We start from the raw sequence: 17911 nt of genomic DNA on the forward strand, positions 1-17911 counted from the left end.
CTACAATTAGAATAACCTAATGGGTAAGGGATTACAAATGTCCAGGATAGCTTAGATATCTTGCATTTATCAATGTTGAAAATTTGGGTGTGTGTCAAAAGTAAGAATATTCCTGGTCAAAACCAGGTCACGTTTTCATCCCTATACACCAGGATGCACCTTATACCATGACATTTGAACACTTTCCTCATCTGGAACACCAAGGATATCGTATTCTGATATCACACCTCTAGAATAGTTTCTCCCTCTCTCAGCAGTGGCCACTGAAATAAAATTATCTGTTTCTCTCTGAAAACAAAAAATAATTTGTGCACAATCTTTCTTTAGGAAAATAATAATTCTTCTTTTGTGTCTGCTTCAACATATTAGTTCCTTTTTCTATTTCTTTGGACCACAAAAAAGGTAATATTTACGTTCCCTTTTATTTCTCCCTTCTGGAAACTTCCTTATCCTTGTGCAGAAAAATGTTTATCACTTTCTTACTCAAAATGTTTACCTAGAATAAGATTCCTGCATAATGTATCAAAAGGAACTGTCTGATGCTTTGGAAGAAACTGTATAATTCTTCTTATCACTTTTATCTACACTCCTACTTTGCTTCCTTCAAAAGAAATTCATCAGTTAACAGAGAAGTATTAAACCATAATTCTCTGTTAACTTCCAACACCTCCTCTGTTTTTAGCAAATAACATGGCAGTGAAATAAAAGTAAAATCATCCCTTGTTGTGTAAACAACACTACAGTTCTTTACTTTGAAAACCTCATCAGAAAGAAGCGAGTACTTTTTACTTGCTTGATAATAATAAATATCACAATTAAACAATTTGTGACAGGCTGCAACCATATAAAGATTACTTTTATACAAAATAATTACAATAAATAATGCATTAGCATTTTCCATTTTATATAATAAAACTAAAATTTTTCCTTTCTTTTTTATTTATTCTTCAAAATTGGCAGCTACTAAAAATTTTTAAAAAATCTAAGACAATCTGACATTGTTAAATAGCAGATATCATAATGTAATAAAAATTTTCTGAGATTGGTGGATGCAAACTAGTGGACCATAAATCCAAACAAATGACAACATATACTGTTAAGGGCAGTTTCCCATATGTCATCATCATCATCAAATTCCTGCATGTACCCTGTATGCCATATACAGGATACGATAGTACTACATGAAAAATTTACATCATTACTAACTCCCAATCTACAATTTTCCTACAAATCAGTCTGTTACTTGTCCAGACTCCAACATTATCAGATCTTATATTTCTATCGTCTAAGGTACTTTGTACCGTATCAATCCACCTATATCTTAGTCTTCCTCTGGGTCGTTTTCCTGCCAACCTAGCAGAGAACACTTGTTTTGCTAATCTTTCCTCGTCCATTTTGTTTAAGTGACCATACCACCTGAGATTAGCTTTGCTAACACATTTCTGGATGCTCACAATGTCAAGTTCTTTCCTAATATCCTCATTTTTAATATGATATTGCCATTGATGCCATCTGTTCACGCCTATAATCTTTCTCAGGAATCTCATATCTGCGGTCTCTAGTCTTTGGTCAAATGTTTTATTTCTGACCCAGGTCTCAGATCCATAAGTTAAAACTGGTTTGAACACTGTCTTGTATACAGCTAATTTAGTGTTCCGACTAATTTCTCTCTTATTCATTATGAATTTATTCAATTGACTTTCTACCATACCAGCTTTGTTGATTCTGTTGTCTATTTCCATATTTAATTTACCATCTTCATTAAAAATCGTGTCTAAGTAGCTGAAATGTTTTACTTGTTCCACAGGTTCTCCATTCAAAACACAGTTGACATTTTCAATGATTCTGCTTATTTTCATTGTCTTTGTCTTTTTATTGCTGACCTTTATTGCTTATCTTTACAACAGCTATTCAATTTAGTCAGAGAATCTTGCAGTGTAGCGGATTTATTTAGAAGTATAACATCATCCGCATAAAGCAAAGAGGGACATTAACATCTCCAATTCTGATATCATGTTTAATACCACCTTCTTTCATAATGTGATCCATATAGATAATGAATAACAGAGGGGATAATGAACATCCTTGTCTCACACCAGATTTAACATTAAACCATCTTTCTGTACTTCCTTCAATTCTAACTGCTGACTTACAACTCAAATAAAGACTAAGTATTGCTCGATATAACGCCCCATTGACACCATATAACTGTAGCGTATTGAATAGCTTCTCTCTTGGCACCTTGTCGTATGCCTTTTCCAGATCAACAAAACTTAAATATAGATCTTTGTTATATTCCCATGCTTTCTCAACTATTTGTCGTAAAGTGAAGATCTGATCCTGACAGCCTCTATTTGGCCTGAATCCAGCTTGTTCTTCACCAAGCTTTTCTTCCACATTTCTTCTCAACCGTTTCTCAAGTATACTTGCATAGATCTTGCCAGAACACTCAGTAGGGAAATACCTCTGTAATTCTTACATTCAGTTTTATTTCCCTTTTTATATATGGGTACTATGAGAGCTCTACTCCAATAATCGGGAATTCTTCCCTCTGTCCAGGCATTCTGATCTATGCAGTGCAGCCACTGTAAGACTTTTATACCACCATGCTTCAACATTTCTGGTCGAATATCATCTACTCCCCGCCTTTCCACATTTCAAGCCTTGGATGGTTTTTTCTACTTCAAGTATGGATATGTATTCCTGAGTGCATGCCTGGTCAGTGTTTTTTTTTTTATCACTGTGCTGTCATCACTGCTTGTTTCATTTAGCAGTTTTTCAAAGTAATTACTCCATACTTCTAGGATATCTTTTTCTCCCATTTTCATGTCACCTTTATCATCTCTAACTCCTTTTACAGCACTATTTCCTCCATTCCTAAGCTTCTTCAACAATCTCCAGAATATTTTGCCACCTTCTTGATACTTATTTTCTATGTTCTTGCCAAAGTCTTCCCATGACTTTTGTTTAGCTAGTTTTACACACTGTTTAGCTTTTTCATATTTGTCTATGTATTCTCTAAGAGCACAAGCTGACTTATTTGCCAGGAACTTTTGATATACTTTCTTCTTTTCCTTCACTGCCTCTTTAACTTTCTGTGTCCACCATTGAGTTATAATTTTTCTATCCTTGCAGGACAACTTCACCACATGCCTTTCTAGCTGAATCAATCAGGATTTTCTTCAATGCTTGCCACTCAATCTCCAAGGTTTGATTCCTGTTCTCAAACTCTTTCATTTTCTTTTGAATAATCTTTCTGTATTTTAGTCTACAGTTCACATCTGAGAGCTGCTCAACTTTTATTCGCTTTAAAACTTTCTTACATGTTATTGTGTAATGTTTTAATGATTTTCATATGCACAAATATGAAATAATGTAATAAAAAAGAATGCATAATATACTGGCATTCTGTAAATAATAATTGTGAGTATAAAATAAATTTTTCATATCACATATTTCTAGATTGTAACTTGTAACTGCATGTACCTATAGCCAGGAGATTGTCAAGATAAGTCTGGCTGTCAGCAGTCTCTCTAGCTCATTTATCATTACCCAGGGTGCACCACGTGGAGGCAAGTTAGGAATTACATATATGGGAGTCTGCCCTTAACAGTATATGTTGTCATTTGCTTGTCTGCACAAATATGTATTTATATATTCTGATGTCATGTGTCTTTATTATGCCATATGCTAAATAAATAAATATCTAGATTGTAAAATTATAGATACGTGAAAAACAAAAGAAAATTATGTATGCATATTATTATGTAAAAAAAGTGTATGCTTAATGTAACCCTGTTACTATATTAAAGAGTAATAATCTTAGAGAACAAAGGGGTGAAGAGAGTGAGAAATATAAATAATTAAGAAATAAACAAACATTGCAAGCACAACAGGTTAAACATACTGATTTGCTGTAATAAATTTAGTTTAATCCTTTATCCAAGTGTAAGCAAACAAAGTTTGCACCTGAAGTATCTTCAGGACTGTTGTGATAAAGGTGGACCGAGCTCTAAACACTTGTCTTAGTATCTCCCATAATGCAAAGCACATCGCCTTGCAGACATGTATAATGCTATACATTAAGAGAAGGGCCACTACCCAGACCAGTTTCGGTCTTTATTGAGGTCTCGTCAGTGGGAGCAAGACCCAGAGGTGGTGATACTAAGGTGGAAGTAATGGAGAAGTCATATTTTCCTTATAGTAGCAATCCCTTAATGCATAGCATTATATATATCCACAAGGAGATGTGCTTTGCATTATGGGAGATACTAAGACAAGTGATGGGAGCTTGATATCTTTGCCACAAGTTGCCTCAGTCCTGAAGATACTTCACATGGAAACTCTGTTTGCTTACACTTGGATAAAGGATTAAACTAAATTTATTATAGTCTAACCAAGTGGGGAAAAACTTCCAACATACTGATTTGCTCATTACGTTCTCAATCAATACAACTGATGCTATGTCCACACAAATTATGCAATCGCACTTTATAACCCTGACCCTGAGTCATAAATACACTAATAATGTATATAAAAACTATTTATTATTTGTTAGTTATTTTTCATAAAACAAATCCCTCCATGTCCCCCCCCCTTTTTTTTCATAAAAAGCTTTTCATAAATTCACATGTGCAGAACTCAAGTTTACAGAATGACTTACCATAGCACCCATAACACCATAACTATAAATTACTGGATATTTAACTGTAATGAATCGATTTATATTCATGCCTATTCTTTCTCTCAGATGTGCTTGCCATATGCATATGGTTTAGATCTAATTAATAAAGAGTGAAGTATAATTACCTACATTTTCAGAAATTTAAAAATACAAATATAGAATTTTTCTTAATTGTTGGTTACCTATATAAATAACCTGAAAGCAAAAAACGTTTTGTCTTCTACATAGCATTGGTATCTCTGGAAAGTGCATGTAACAATGTGTCATGTATGCCAGATAAGCAAACAACTAGCATAAAATTATTTGTTGATGCACTCCCTTCTCTTAGACAAGTACATAATTCAATTTATCCAGTGCCTGGTGTAAACATGTTAATATGACTCTCCTCTGAAGTTTATTTTACAAATGTCATACCTACAGCTTCACTTAACAAATCCAATTTATTTACAATAATCTAATTATCTAATCATTCATAAAAGCAATCAAAGTGGCAAAATTTTTTTTCAATGTGAATCACATCCTCATAAATTCACTGTATAGAATTTATGGATACAAAAACACACATGTCAAAGCAATTGCTTTCCTTACAATTAGAAAACACTCCTCAACACTTCAACTTGTATATCAAGGTCATCATCAGTAAAACATATATATGAACATAACACAAGCTACATAACCTTATTCAAAAGTGCAATAAATCTAACTGCTTTGTTAATAGCTTACACTAGCCTGATCTCTGGTGGGAAAAAAATTAATTAATTAAAATAAAATAAAAAATGCATACATAATAACTATAATATATATATATACAGATGATTAAAAAAATTACAGTGGAACTACATCAAATCCATCTCTATAATGTTGTCATAATAAAGTTTTGTGTTGGGGTTCTACCATCATGTTCTGGATGCTATTATAGGTTGCAGATGGGTCTTCCAGATTAATGGAATTACTTATCCATCATTCTTGTTGAGATTAAGATGATGGATCAGCATCTCACAAGCTTGCTTTCAAGCCAGCTTGTAGCATGGTTTAAGGACTTGGTGCCTATCCAGTTAATTCTGTGACATGTTTGAAGAGCATGGTCTAACAGGCCTGTTTTACCATAGTGAAGGAATTTAATATGGCATTTGTGTTCTTGTTGGAATGATACACCCTGTTTTCCCTATATAGGATAATCTGCAAGTTCACTGGATTTTGTAAACCCACCCGTTTTTTTGTAAAGTCGTCCAAAGTTTCCTTCCTTACCTTGCAAATCTGGGGATTTACAAAATCCAGTGCACCTGCAGGAAACCGATTCACAGTTTCTGCACTCACTACACTTTTAGGCATGCATTCCACTCACTAATCAATCTATATGCAAAGAACCTGCTTCTCACTCCCCACTCACATCCTTCTTATACAGCTTCCATGGATGGCCTCTGGTTCTACCCCTTTCCTCACTCTAAAATATTGTCTTCATTAATCTAGTAACAACTCCTCACCACTTACATGTCTCATTCATAACTCCTCTTATTCTATTCACAAGGCTCTGTAAATTGCATTCCCTCAATTTCTCCTCATAGCTGACATTTACGGACCTAACACTAACTTAGTAAACCTTCTCTACATCTTCATCCCCTGAAAACCAGGAGACCAATGTACACAGTAGTCCACATGTGGCCTGATTAAAGCCTTATACAAGAGAACCATAACCTCTTTGTTTCTGCATGTCAATGTCCTCCTCATTATTGCCATTATCTGTTGGGATGTTCTTACAATTTTAGTAATGTGAACTCTAAACTTCAAGTCTCTGTCCACAATCACAAATCTCTCATCTCCTCCAAAATTTCTCCCATTAATTGTATACTCTGCATCCCATCCTTGCCTATCAAATTTCAAGATCTTGCACTTTGCAACATTAAACTGATAGCTCCACTCATTTGCTCACTCATGTGGTCTATTCCCTCATGAGCTACAACATCTACTCTACTCTACTTCTTATAATCCTTCCCAACTTTGCATCAGCAGTGAACAGCTGCACATCTCCAATTAAGCCAAACCCAATATCATCAGCATACAAGTTAAACAATAATGGTTCCAAAATAGTTCCCTGTGGCATGCCTCTAATGACATTCTTTTGGGATACCACTCCTCCATATACAATCTACTGATACTTGACTGATAGCCAATCAGCCATACCTAATCCCACCTGTTTGAGTTTAGCTACTAGCTTGTCATGTGGCAGTCTATCTTCTCCTTTATCAAGTGAATTTGTCACTTTGCTATAATACATAAGCAGACTGCTGAAACTTACATGCTGACCATCATAAAGAACACTACTATCATCAATCCACTTCTGAATCCTAGTCCTCACGAACTTCTCTAATACCTTAACAACAACTGCAGACACACAACAGATAGGCCTATAATTTTTTGGCTTAGTCTTATCCTCCTCTCCCTTTGTGAAGTGGAACTATTTTCCATCTTTTCCTTTGAGACTCGCCCTGTTACAAGACTTGTGTTAAATAGTTGTGCCAAAAGTACCATTAATTCCATAGAACATTCCCTCAAGACACATGGCAATATAATATCAAGTCCTATTGCCTTATTAAAATCCAGTTTATTTAATTAGTTACATACATCCTGCTCATTCACCATCAGTACATCCTCCAGTATACCCTCTACACTCCAGCTCATGATGTCACTTTCACGAGGATGAAATACACTGATAAACTGATTATTGAATACTTCAACTATATCCTCTGCATTGGTCATCAACTGTCATCATCTTCCCATAGTCATTTTGCCTTCTACTTGCTACATATTCAAATAACTCTCTAGGATTTTTCTTAGCTTGTTTGGTGAACTTCTTCTCATACTGCACTTTTGCTGCCTTTACCAACCAAATTACCTTTCTGGACTGCTCTTTGTACTCTTTTTGCAACTGATCATTACCAGCATTCATCTTGTGTTGTCTCCACAGTGCCTTCTTCTTCTAGATTTCCTGCTTAGTCTCTTCATTCATCCATTTTACTCCTACCTTACTTAGTCTTTTCATCTTTGAGATATACTTAGACAACACTGCCTGCTGTTAAACAGCTCTTGATTAATTCCCAGACAACACCTACATCCTTCCCAGTCAACTCTGCTTTCCATGCTACAGCTCCCAGTTGTCTCCTAAGCTTTCCATAATCACCAGCCTTGTAGTTCCACATATATCCTATCTTTACAGACATTCTCATGTGAATGGCTGCAATCCAAGTGATCACTTCATACTCACTCTTGTCAACCAGGAGAAGGTTAGACACTCCATTCACAATCACATCCTCTGATGATATAACTACATCTAAGACTCTTTACCCTTGTGTGCCCTCCATTACATACTGCTTTTCATATAAATTCTACTGCTCCATTTTCAGCAATTTCTTTTGTTCTATTTTTCCATGATTTCCTTTGTTATATTTTCTGCAATTTTCTTTGTTCTGTTTCCTGCTATTTCCTTTGGAAATAGGTCTCATCATGTTGGAGGTTTAATAAAGTATTAACTTCTTCTCTTCCATCTAAGAGATGGAAGAGTCTTCTCTTGAGCAGGATCTTCCAGTCTTCTCTATTGCTTGCTGCTCGAAAAAGTTCCTTATATGTATTAACAGCACTAGAAAATAATTAAAAACTCATTTTAATGCTTTAGATTTGAATTTGGAAATAGGAGGGATGAGAGTGGGCAGATGTAAGAAGTGTAACATGCTTATACTTTGAATTTTGAGTGGCAAGTGGCAGTGGACAAAAGGCAGAGCAAGAGATCATGAATGTAGCAAAGGAAACAAGCATGGTTGATGATACAGCTGAGTGTGCATGAGAAACAATGTGGCTGATGCTAACAGTAAGAAAGTAAGCGCAATAAGTGGTGAACAGTAAGCCAGTGAATGTGCAAGGCAGTGGGAGTGCAACTGGCATAAATGGCAGCAAAAAAGTAACTCAATAGATGAAAGTGGAGTTGGTAAAGATGAAGCAAGACATTAAGCATATAAAGAATGAACCGAGAATCACATATTTGCATGAAGAAGAATGGGATGAAAGATGGCCTTTAAGGTGCACAAGATTTAGATTTCTTTTCTGGAAGGTAGAATGAGTAGAAAGATAAAAGCACTGGATATGAGGAATAACTGAGCAAAAGAGCTGGTAATGATAGCAAGCACAAATCATTTGATTAGTAACGAGGAAAATGCAGGGATGAATGTCAGGAGATTGTTGAGGAGAGTAAAAGAGGTAAAAAATCTAACAGCATGATATGAAAGGTAGTTAGCATGTTGCCAAGGTATGATGGGTTGAGAAAGTTGAAAAAGAGCAAAGATTATGAATAGTATGCTAGCAGAGTTATGTGAGAAGAAAGTTCAATTTTATGAACATGTGGGATGAATTTCAGAGACAGATAAAGCTGTATAAAGGAGATGGGCTACATTTAATTGGATTTGGTATCAGTCACCTGGAGAAACTGTTGTGGGCGAGAAAGTAATGACCTAAGTGAATGGATGACCTGAGGAAGTAAGAGGTAATGTGGAAGAGCAGGAGAGTAGGGTAGGAGAGTTTGTGAATGGAAAGGTAAGTGACATGAGTGAAGAGAATGAGAGATAAAGAACACATGACAGACAGGGAAATGAGAGGAGTCAGGGAGATTGTGTGTGTGCGAGTTTAGATGATGGTTACAGAAATGGATGTGTGAATGTGCAAGAAATGACGGAGATAATCAAGGATGTGGGAATAACATTCAGGTCTGGGGAGAGGTGCAATATCAGTGATGATAGAGAGGAATGGCAGTGGGATGAGGGAGTGGGATATGGAAGAGTCATATCCAAGAAGTGGGATTAGTGGGACTTGCACAGCTATGATGGGCACATAATGTTATCTGTATGACTTCTTGTAATCAGAATTTAAATGTTACCATTTTTTTTTCCCCTGTGAAAGAAGCTCATGACATATTAAATGAAATATATAAGAGTAATAAATTATATTTAGTTTTTCTCTTACATATGTGAAGCCATTATTCAAAAATTAAATTATGGGGCCTGTTATAGAACTAGAAATGAGATAGTACATATATATACTTATGAATGCCAGAAGTATTCAAAATAATGGGAAAAATTGTAGCATTAATAGATCATTTGCCCAGTTGAAATAAGTGAGCCATGGTTGGACGAGGATGACATTTCGACAGGAACAGAGTTCAAAGGATGTATAGTTTTTTGCGACATCATTTCTTCCCCATCTGACATCATGATAGACGGGAAAGAAATGAAGGAGAGTTGATGGTAGTAGAGGAGTTATGCTCATCCAAAGTGGAGATACAAGGAGCAAATAGTGACAGTAACAGTATGTTGTGAGATGGTAATGGACAGGGTGAAATGTTTAATAAGTTGTTGCTATAGACCTAGTAATGTGGAGGGCAGTGAGTAGAAAATGTACATGAAAAATGGTCTGGTGAATTAGAAAAGGGTGATCATTATGAGTCATTTCAATTATGGTAATACAGACTGGAACAAAGAGATGGCATCTGAAAGCAAAGAGAATGAATTTCTTGAGTTTTTGAGCAATAACTAGGCTTAGGCAGTAAGAATACATGAGGATCGAGGATCTTGAATTGATTATTTCACCAGTGGATATTATTGTAAATGAAATGTTCTTCATTTACATGAAGTGTTCATCATCTTCTGCCAGATAGTGAAACCATAAAGTGATCGCTTGGGCAGTGGTCAGCCATATCAGGACTTTTGTAAGAAAGGGTTACATTGTGGAACTATAAGACAGGAATTATAGCAAACTGAAGAGGCAGCTTGCAGGTCTATCATGGAATGAGGAATTGGATGAGAAGAAATTCAATGCACCCTGATCTACTAAGAAACTAATCTGGCAGAGGCAATGACAGTGTGTTCCAAGGGTCAGGAAATTATATAAGGCAGGTAGGTGTAAAATGGATGACTGAAGAGGTGAAGCATGCAATCTGAAGAAAAAAAGGATTGTGTAGCAAGCAGAAGATGAGTGGAAATAATCAGGAGTATAAAAAGCAAGCAAGGAAGATGACTCACTTCATAAGGATAGCAAAAGTGCAGTATGAACAACAGTTAGCAAATGAGGCCAAAAGAAATCCCAGGGAGTTTTTTTTAAATATGTAGCCATTAGAAGGAAGAATGATTATGGAAAGAAAGTCACTTGCAGTGTACACCAGGGATTTCTTTTGGAGTCGTTGTTGTGTAATTTGTAAGTAAATGACATTGGAAAGGGCTCAAATAGTGATATACAGTTGTTTGCAGATGATGCAAAGTTGAAGAGATCTCTACGAAGAGTAGAACAGATGTTATAGCCTTGTAAGAGAAACTGAATAGACTGGATGAATGGACGATGAGTAGGGGTACCAGTTCGAATGTAGAAAAGTGTAAGATTTTAAAATTTGGAAAGATAATATAAGATGCAGAGTATAAGATTAGTGGGGATATAGTAGAAGAGGTAGAGGACATGAATCTGAAATTTTGGGGGCCTTTTTCTAAAATTGTGAGGATAGCATAGAGATTGTGGCAATGATGCAGATAACATTGACATGTAGAAGTAAGGATATTATGATTCCATTGTATAAGACTGATCAGACTGTATATGGATTACTGTGCACAGATTTGGTCACCTGGTTTTAAAAAGGATGAAGAGATGTTAGAGATTCCCATCTCCAGCCAGTCTATGAAAAATCTTAGATTTTTCATAGAATGACTGGAGACAAAGGAAGAGCAAGAGACCATCCCCAGAAGCTATATGAGGATGTGAGCAAGGGGATGAAGAGAAGGTTTTTTGTGTGAAGAGTGGTAGGAATGCACTGAAAGTGTAGTGTGTAGTGAGTGAAGAGTTGGTAAACGCATTTAAGACATGGTATGATCTGCTATGTGTGTATAAGAGAGAGAAGTGACTTCCTACAATGAGTCTCTTAACTCCAGAAGACAATGATAATAACAACACAATGCTCCAGAGAAGTGCTTTCGACTGTAATGGAGACCTGGAGCAAAGCTTGGCACAACGCTCAGTCTGTATTGGGGGGGGGGGGGTAGATTTGAATATCTACAGTGACGGTTAGAAAATAGAAAGAAAGGTTGTTCTTATAAGAGAAATTATTTCTTAAATATTTTGAAATTTTTTCTGATTCTCTAAATCACATATAATGCATATCAATCATAATTTGTACTTCTTTTAATCATTAGTTATCATAACTGAAATGACTACAGATATAATACTAATATAATCCAGAAACAATTCAACAGTACAACAATAACATATAACTGATAAAAATAATAATAATCATACTAAACTTACCAGCACATACCATTGTCCTGCTTTGAATATGAAGCCTGGCTCTTCTAATCTTAGTCTAAGGAGTCTTATACTTTTTGATGGATCACATATCTCTTGCACGATGGCTTTGTATATTTTCTATTTGCAGAAAACCAATTCTAATGAATAATGTATATATTTATTCACACATGAGAATAATGCTTAAAATACTCTGCAAAAACATAGGCAGTAAATTAGGAAAGCATACAGTATGATAATGCAACCCCTTAAAGAATGCAAAATGATTTCATTAATCAACACATACTTTATTACAAATATTCTTTTATTTTCTATCTAAACACTAGACTAAACAAAGTAAAGATGAGAGTGATCTTTCTACATATTTTCTAAACAGTTGGAGGTAGCATGAGAATCTGATTTCAGTAGCAATATAAAAATACAATAATAGCACACTCCTAATCAGAAATAAACAAACCAGTTACTTAACTCTGGTTATTGCCAGCCTGGTTGACCAAGAGATTAATGCATCCACTCTTCAGCCATCAAGCTGTGGGTTAAAATTCCTTCAAGGGAATGGATGTTTGAGGTGGGAGCAGAATTTCATCCCTCAGTATGTGAACCTACCACTTTGCTTAAAAAGTTCCATGTTTGGTCACTAAAGCAAGGCTTCTGGATTATGTAAAAAAATAAATAAAAATACAAATATAATGATATATATATATATATATATATAAATTAATAAATATAAAGAGAAAGAAGAACATGGAAAAGAGGAGCAAATGAAGAAGAAAGATTGAGATATAAAACATTGGATAAAAGAATCAAACAGTTATGCAGAAAAGTGAAAGAAAACTGGATAAATAGGCAATGCATTAAGATAGAATTACAAAATAGGAACAAAACCAGAGAAGCATTCCTGAAAGTGAAAGAACTTAATGGAAAAGCAAAATATACACAGTCTAATAACATCAAGGACAAAAATGGAAACAATCATTGATAAGTAAAAGATAAATGGAAGATGGGTGTAGTATTTATCGGATCTCTATGATGAGGATAATGGTAACATGATAGATGATACATGACATCTTAAGTTAAACATAACAACAGATACCACTCTACCAACAAGAAAGGAGATAAGACATGTAATTAAGAATCCTCCTAATAATAAATTCCCTGGATGCAATAATATCCCAGCTGAGCTGCTGAAAGCTTTGACTGGCAATAATAACAACTACAGTATTTAGTGGAATCCATTCAGGACATCTATAAAACAATAGAATTACCTGAAGTTTTTACAACATCTATCTGCATACCAATTCCAAAGAAAAATAATGCACAAAACTGCAAGGATTAGAGAACTGTGAGCCTATTATCCCATGCATCTTACATTATTTTAACCATTGTTAACAAAGAAATTGAAAGAGCCTTAATTGGTGGATTGAGTGAACAACAGAATGGCTTCAGAAGAGGAATGGGAACCATTAATGCTATTCTAGAGTGAAAAATACTAATAGAAAGATCACTTAAAAGAAACAGGAGCATTTACATATACTTCATAGACTTTCAGAAGGCCTTGACCAAGTAAAACATAATAAAATGTTCAATATATTAAATATAGAAGATCATGTACTTAAGGTATAAAAATGATTTACACCAAACAGAAAATGCAGCTGTTTAAGAGGCTTCTGTAGTGAAAATAAAAAGAGGAATTAGACAAGGTTGTATCCTTTCACCAACTCTATTTAATATCAACAGTGATGAAAAGATTGAAAACCAAAAAATAGGAATTTGTATCAATGGTATAAAATATAATAATCTTAGATATGTTGATGATACCATTCTAATAGCAGAAAGCAGAAACAAATTAATCAAATTACTGTAGCTACTAATTGAAGAAGATAAAGAGTTTGGATTAGATATAAATGCAAAAAAAAGACCAAATTTATGAAAATCTCAAAAGAAAACAGATCCGAGCCAGAAGTATTTGTAAACAATATGTAAATTGAACATACAACAGAATATAAATATTTAGCCACCTACTTTACTGCAGATGGAAAGCAAGATAAAGAAATAAAAATAAGAACAGCCATAGCTAAAGATGCCTTCTGGAAAAATAAAGATCTGCTCAGAAGTTCTGTGGGTATCAAGACAAAGAAAAGAATGATATAAACATTAATGTGGCCAGTTTTCACATATGGAAGAGAGACATGAATATTCAAGAGAGTAAGAGAACAGATAATGGCCTTCGAAATGTGGTACTATAGGAGAGCTCTGAAAATCTCATGGACAAAACATGTGACAAATACAGATGTCCTGCAGAGAATGAGAACACTGAGATCTTTATTACAGGAAATGATCCAGAGAAACATGATATTGGCAGGACATGTACTGAGAAGGTCAGCAGGACAGAGGATACTAACAGTTTTAGAAGGAAAAATTATGGGAAAAGGATCAAGAGAAAAAATAAAGGACATGGCCTGAAGATATAAGGTCATGGATAGGATCACATGGCTATGCAGAAACAAAAAGGAAAGCCACCCACAGAGAGAACTGGAAGACATGGTGGACACCCTCTCACTGAGGAAGCTACATGAAGGAGAAAAAATCCTTAGCCTACTCACATTTCTAATGTGCTACAGGTTGTCATGAATAAAAATCCTTTATGTTAAGTAGGTGCATGTGGATGAGTTTTATCATTTTTTTTTTTACTTGAACTTGATAAAGCATCTGAAAACATGCTTCCCAATGTGCTAGATATAAAACTTGTTTAATTTTTTTTATTAAATTTTCTTTTTACATACATTTTCAGTCCATTTTTGGAAATTAAATAATCTTAATGATTTAAGAAGCTTCTGTGGCTCAATTCAGTTTCAACGATGCCCTTTAGAAGTGGGGTTCAAATCCCACCTAGGATGCAAAGAATGTGTATCAGGGTTTTTCAATAGAGGATGAATTAGCTGATCTCTTATGTTTTTTCCTCACAGAAACTTGTGTTTTTTTCATCCCACAAAACAAATGGGCAAACCAGCCAGAAGAGTGCACACGCACAAACACAGTTTACAGACAGAGGATAATACAGGAATGGATTAACCTCCTATTCCATCAAGTTATGGTTTCAAAATCCTGCATGAAATAAGAAGGAAGAGATGATTTAAAAGTCAAATGCCAGCCTGGTTGGCCGAGTGGTTAGTGTATCTGTTCTCCAGCCAAGAGGCTGCGGATTCTTCGAATCCAGTCGTTGGCATGGATGTTTGTGATTCAATGAGAAAATAACTAGTGGTGATGGTCAGCAGTAGATGGCGTTGGTGTAGATGATGAAGGTAGTTGTGGTTTGTTGTAGTTGGTGGATTGAGTGGTGGAGACTGAGAGCTGTAGAGTAGGTGCCCTCCCTAATGAGTCTTTGGACTCCTGGAGGTGTCACGTAATAATAATAATGATATTTGTTAAACATAACTATTAAATGTAACTGCTACTGATTTTAGGTTGATCTCCCATTTACTTTTAGTAGTTTTAAAATGCTGCCTTGGAAATCTATTTTTCAGTTATGATTCACTTCAAATTAAATCCAAGAAGAATTCAAGCTAAAAAGAGTTAACTAAGTGGTACTAACTAAATTTTGCTGCAATCTATGACATAAAATAAAAGATTTACTAAATCTAGTACTATCCTGCTATGAAATCACATTATAATAAAATGTAAACGACAAGGAAATGAGAGCTGCAATAAAATTTTATGAGCAGGAAATTAGAGCTGCAAGACAGCAGGGATGGCTTCATGTGGATATAGTGGCTTGAGAAATGAGGGGGGGGGGGGTGTATGCTATACTACAGAACAGAGTGGAATCTGCAGATAGTAATAAAAGTTATGTGAATACTGACAATGCACTGATTTTTCTATATGTGATTACCAGAAGCATTAGGAATGAAGTGAATAAGTTAGTCGAATTGATTCACTGTTTCTCCAAAAATCATTGGTATCAGTGAAGCCTGGTACATCCTGACAGGGATAGACATTGAAATGTATAGCATATTCCAGCAAGAAAGGTACGAGTGTGGCCTGAAAAGTTCTCACCCTCAACCATAGATGGCAACACTATCTGCAAGAGATTTTGTTTTCTAAGTTGATACATCTATCATAAGCATCAATGTGAAATTGCAAGTCATTCTATCAAGTAGTTTGTTTTATACAGCTGTCTGAAGCAAAAGTGTTGTCTTGTTTGTATCCCTTGAAATGGATAAAAATTGAGTATCGTGCGGTTATAAAATTCTTTGTAAAAGAAGGTTTAATGGCAAAACAAATTCATTCAAAATTCATAAAAGTTTATGGGCACTCTCTCCTTTGTTTTCTACAATTAAGAAATAAAGCTGCCAAGTTTAAACGTGGCCATACCATCCTTGAAGATTATCCATGTGAAGGACGTCCAAAAAGTGTAACACCACCAGAAATCATTGATTATCCATGGTGGCGAGTAAAATTGCGTAAAATTGCTGAGACTAGGCATTTCAAAAGAACGTGTAGGATATATTTTGCATGAAGAATTGCATATGAAAGAGCTTTGTGCAGGATAGGTTAAGTTTAAGTGCTTCCTCACAGCAGATCAAAAACACACTCACAAGAAAATCTCTGAACAGTGCTTGGAGCATTTTAACAAGAATAAAACTGATTTTGTGCATCGATTTATTACTATGGATGAGACCTGGATTCACCATTGCACACCAAAGTCCAAACAGCAATAGAAACAGTGGACAGAAGCCAGTTGTTCAGCGCCAAAGAAGACAAAGTCAGTTCCATCAGCAGAAAAGGTCATGGCACTGGTGTTTTGGGATGCTAAAGGCATTTTGTTTATTAATTATCTTGAAATGGGTTAAAACAATAACCAGGGAATATTATTCCAATCTTTTAACCAAATGATGAAAAAATTCTTGAGAAAAGACTCTGTTTGCAGAAGAAAAAATCATCTTTCATCAGGACAATGCACCTGCCCACAAAAGTGTTTTGGCAATGGGAAAATTGAGGGATCTGCACTATGAATTGTTGGAACATCCACCCTATTCCCCAGATTTGGCTCCCTCTGACTTCTATCTCTTCCCAAAACTAAAACTCTTCCTCACTGGTCAACGTGTTTCTTTGAAACAAGAGGTGATTGCTGCGGTAGAGGGGTATTTTGCAGATCTTACTGAGAACCACTACAGGGAAAGGATAATGGCGCTGGAGCATTGTGGGAATAAATGTATTAGTCTTAAGGGATATTATGTTGAAATATAAAAATAATTTTGAAATTATAAATTTGTTTTTCATTGTTAGGCGAGAACTTTTCAAACCACTATCGTAAACAAGTGGTTAAGTGTTACTTATAAGATGATGAGAGATGAATTATATCCTAAAATCAGATAGGAAATAACACTAATAGTTTGAAGAGTATATGATGTGAGGTAGAAGTGGACAAGGTATTTAGTGTGTTGTTAAAGATGAAGATATATAGATGATGATTAGCAGGAAATATTTAGGGATATTAATTTCACAAGTGCAAAGTGAGCAATCATTATCAAGGACTTTGGACAGAGGAAGCAACATATGATAATAAGAGAAATGAAAGTCAATAAGTCCAAAATGTCATAGTTTTGGACTTCTTGAGAGATGACCATCTTAGGCAGTATGCAGCGAAGAGAACACAAGGATCAAGAGTTTGACTTAGTCACAGCATCAGAGGATCTGATTGTGACTAAGATGTCATACTTATCGCCAAATGATGAGAGCGATCCTATAGTTGTGATTTGGAGAATGAATAGGCATAGAAAAGTATCAAGGCAGAAGGAATTTATGTGGAATTCTAAGGCAGGCAACTATCATAGACTTGGAAAACTTGGAGCAGTGCAATGAATGAAAGAATTTGAAGAAATAGATCAACAGTGCATGAGA

The 17911-nt window shown here is 35.2% G+C and overlaps 1 protein-coding gene across 3 annotated transcripts in view; it reads right to left on the reverse strand.

Moving 5' to 3' along the window:
- LOC150094528 (oxidoreductase NAD-binding domain-containing protein 1-like) overlaps nt 1-17911 on the reverse strand; it is a 106753-nt gene that overhangs the window by 73427 nt on the left and 15415 nt on the right. For all 3 annotated transcript variants that reach the window (XM_090412144.1, XM_090412145.1, XM_090412146.1), the window contains exon 3: nt 12024-12130. In XM_090412144.1, coding sequence (XP_090268270.1) covers nt 12024-12130 — 107 coding nt within the window. The remainder of the gene's footprint in view (nt 1-12023; nt 12131-17911) is intronic.

Source organism: Typopeltis vanoorti, chromosome 22 (genome assembly GCF_054136105.1).
Source record: "Typopeltis vanoorti isolate ZY-2024b chromosome 22, IOZ_Tvanoo_1.0, whole genome shotgun sequence".
NCBI classification, from domain to species: Eukaryota; Metazoa; Arthropoda; class Arachnida; order Uropygi; family Thelyphonidae; genus Typopeltis; species Typopeltis vanoorti.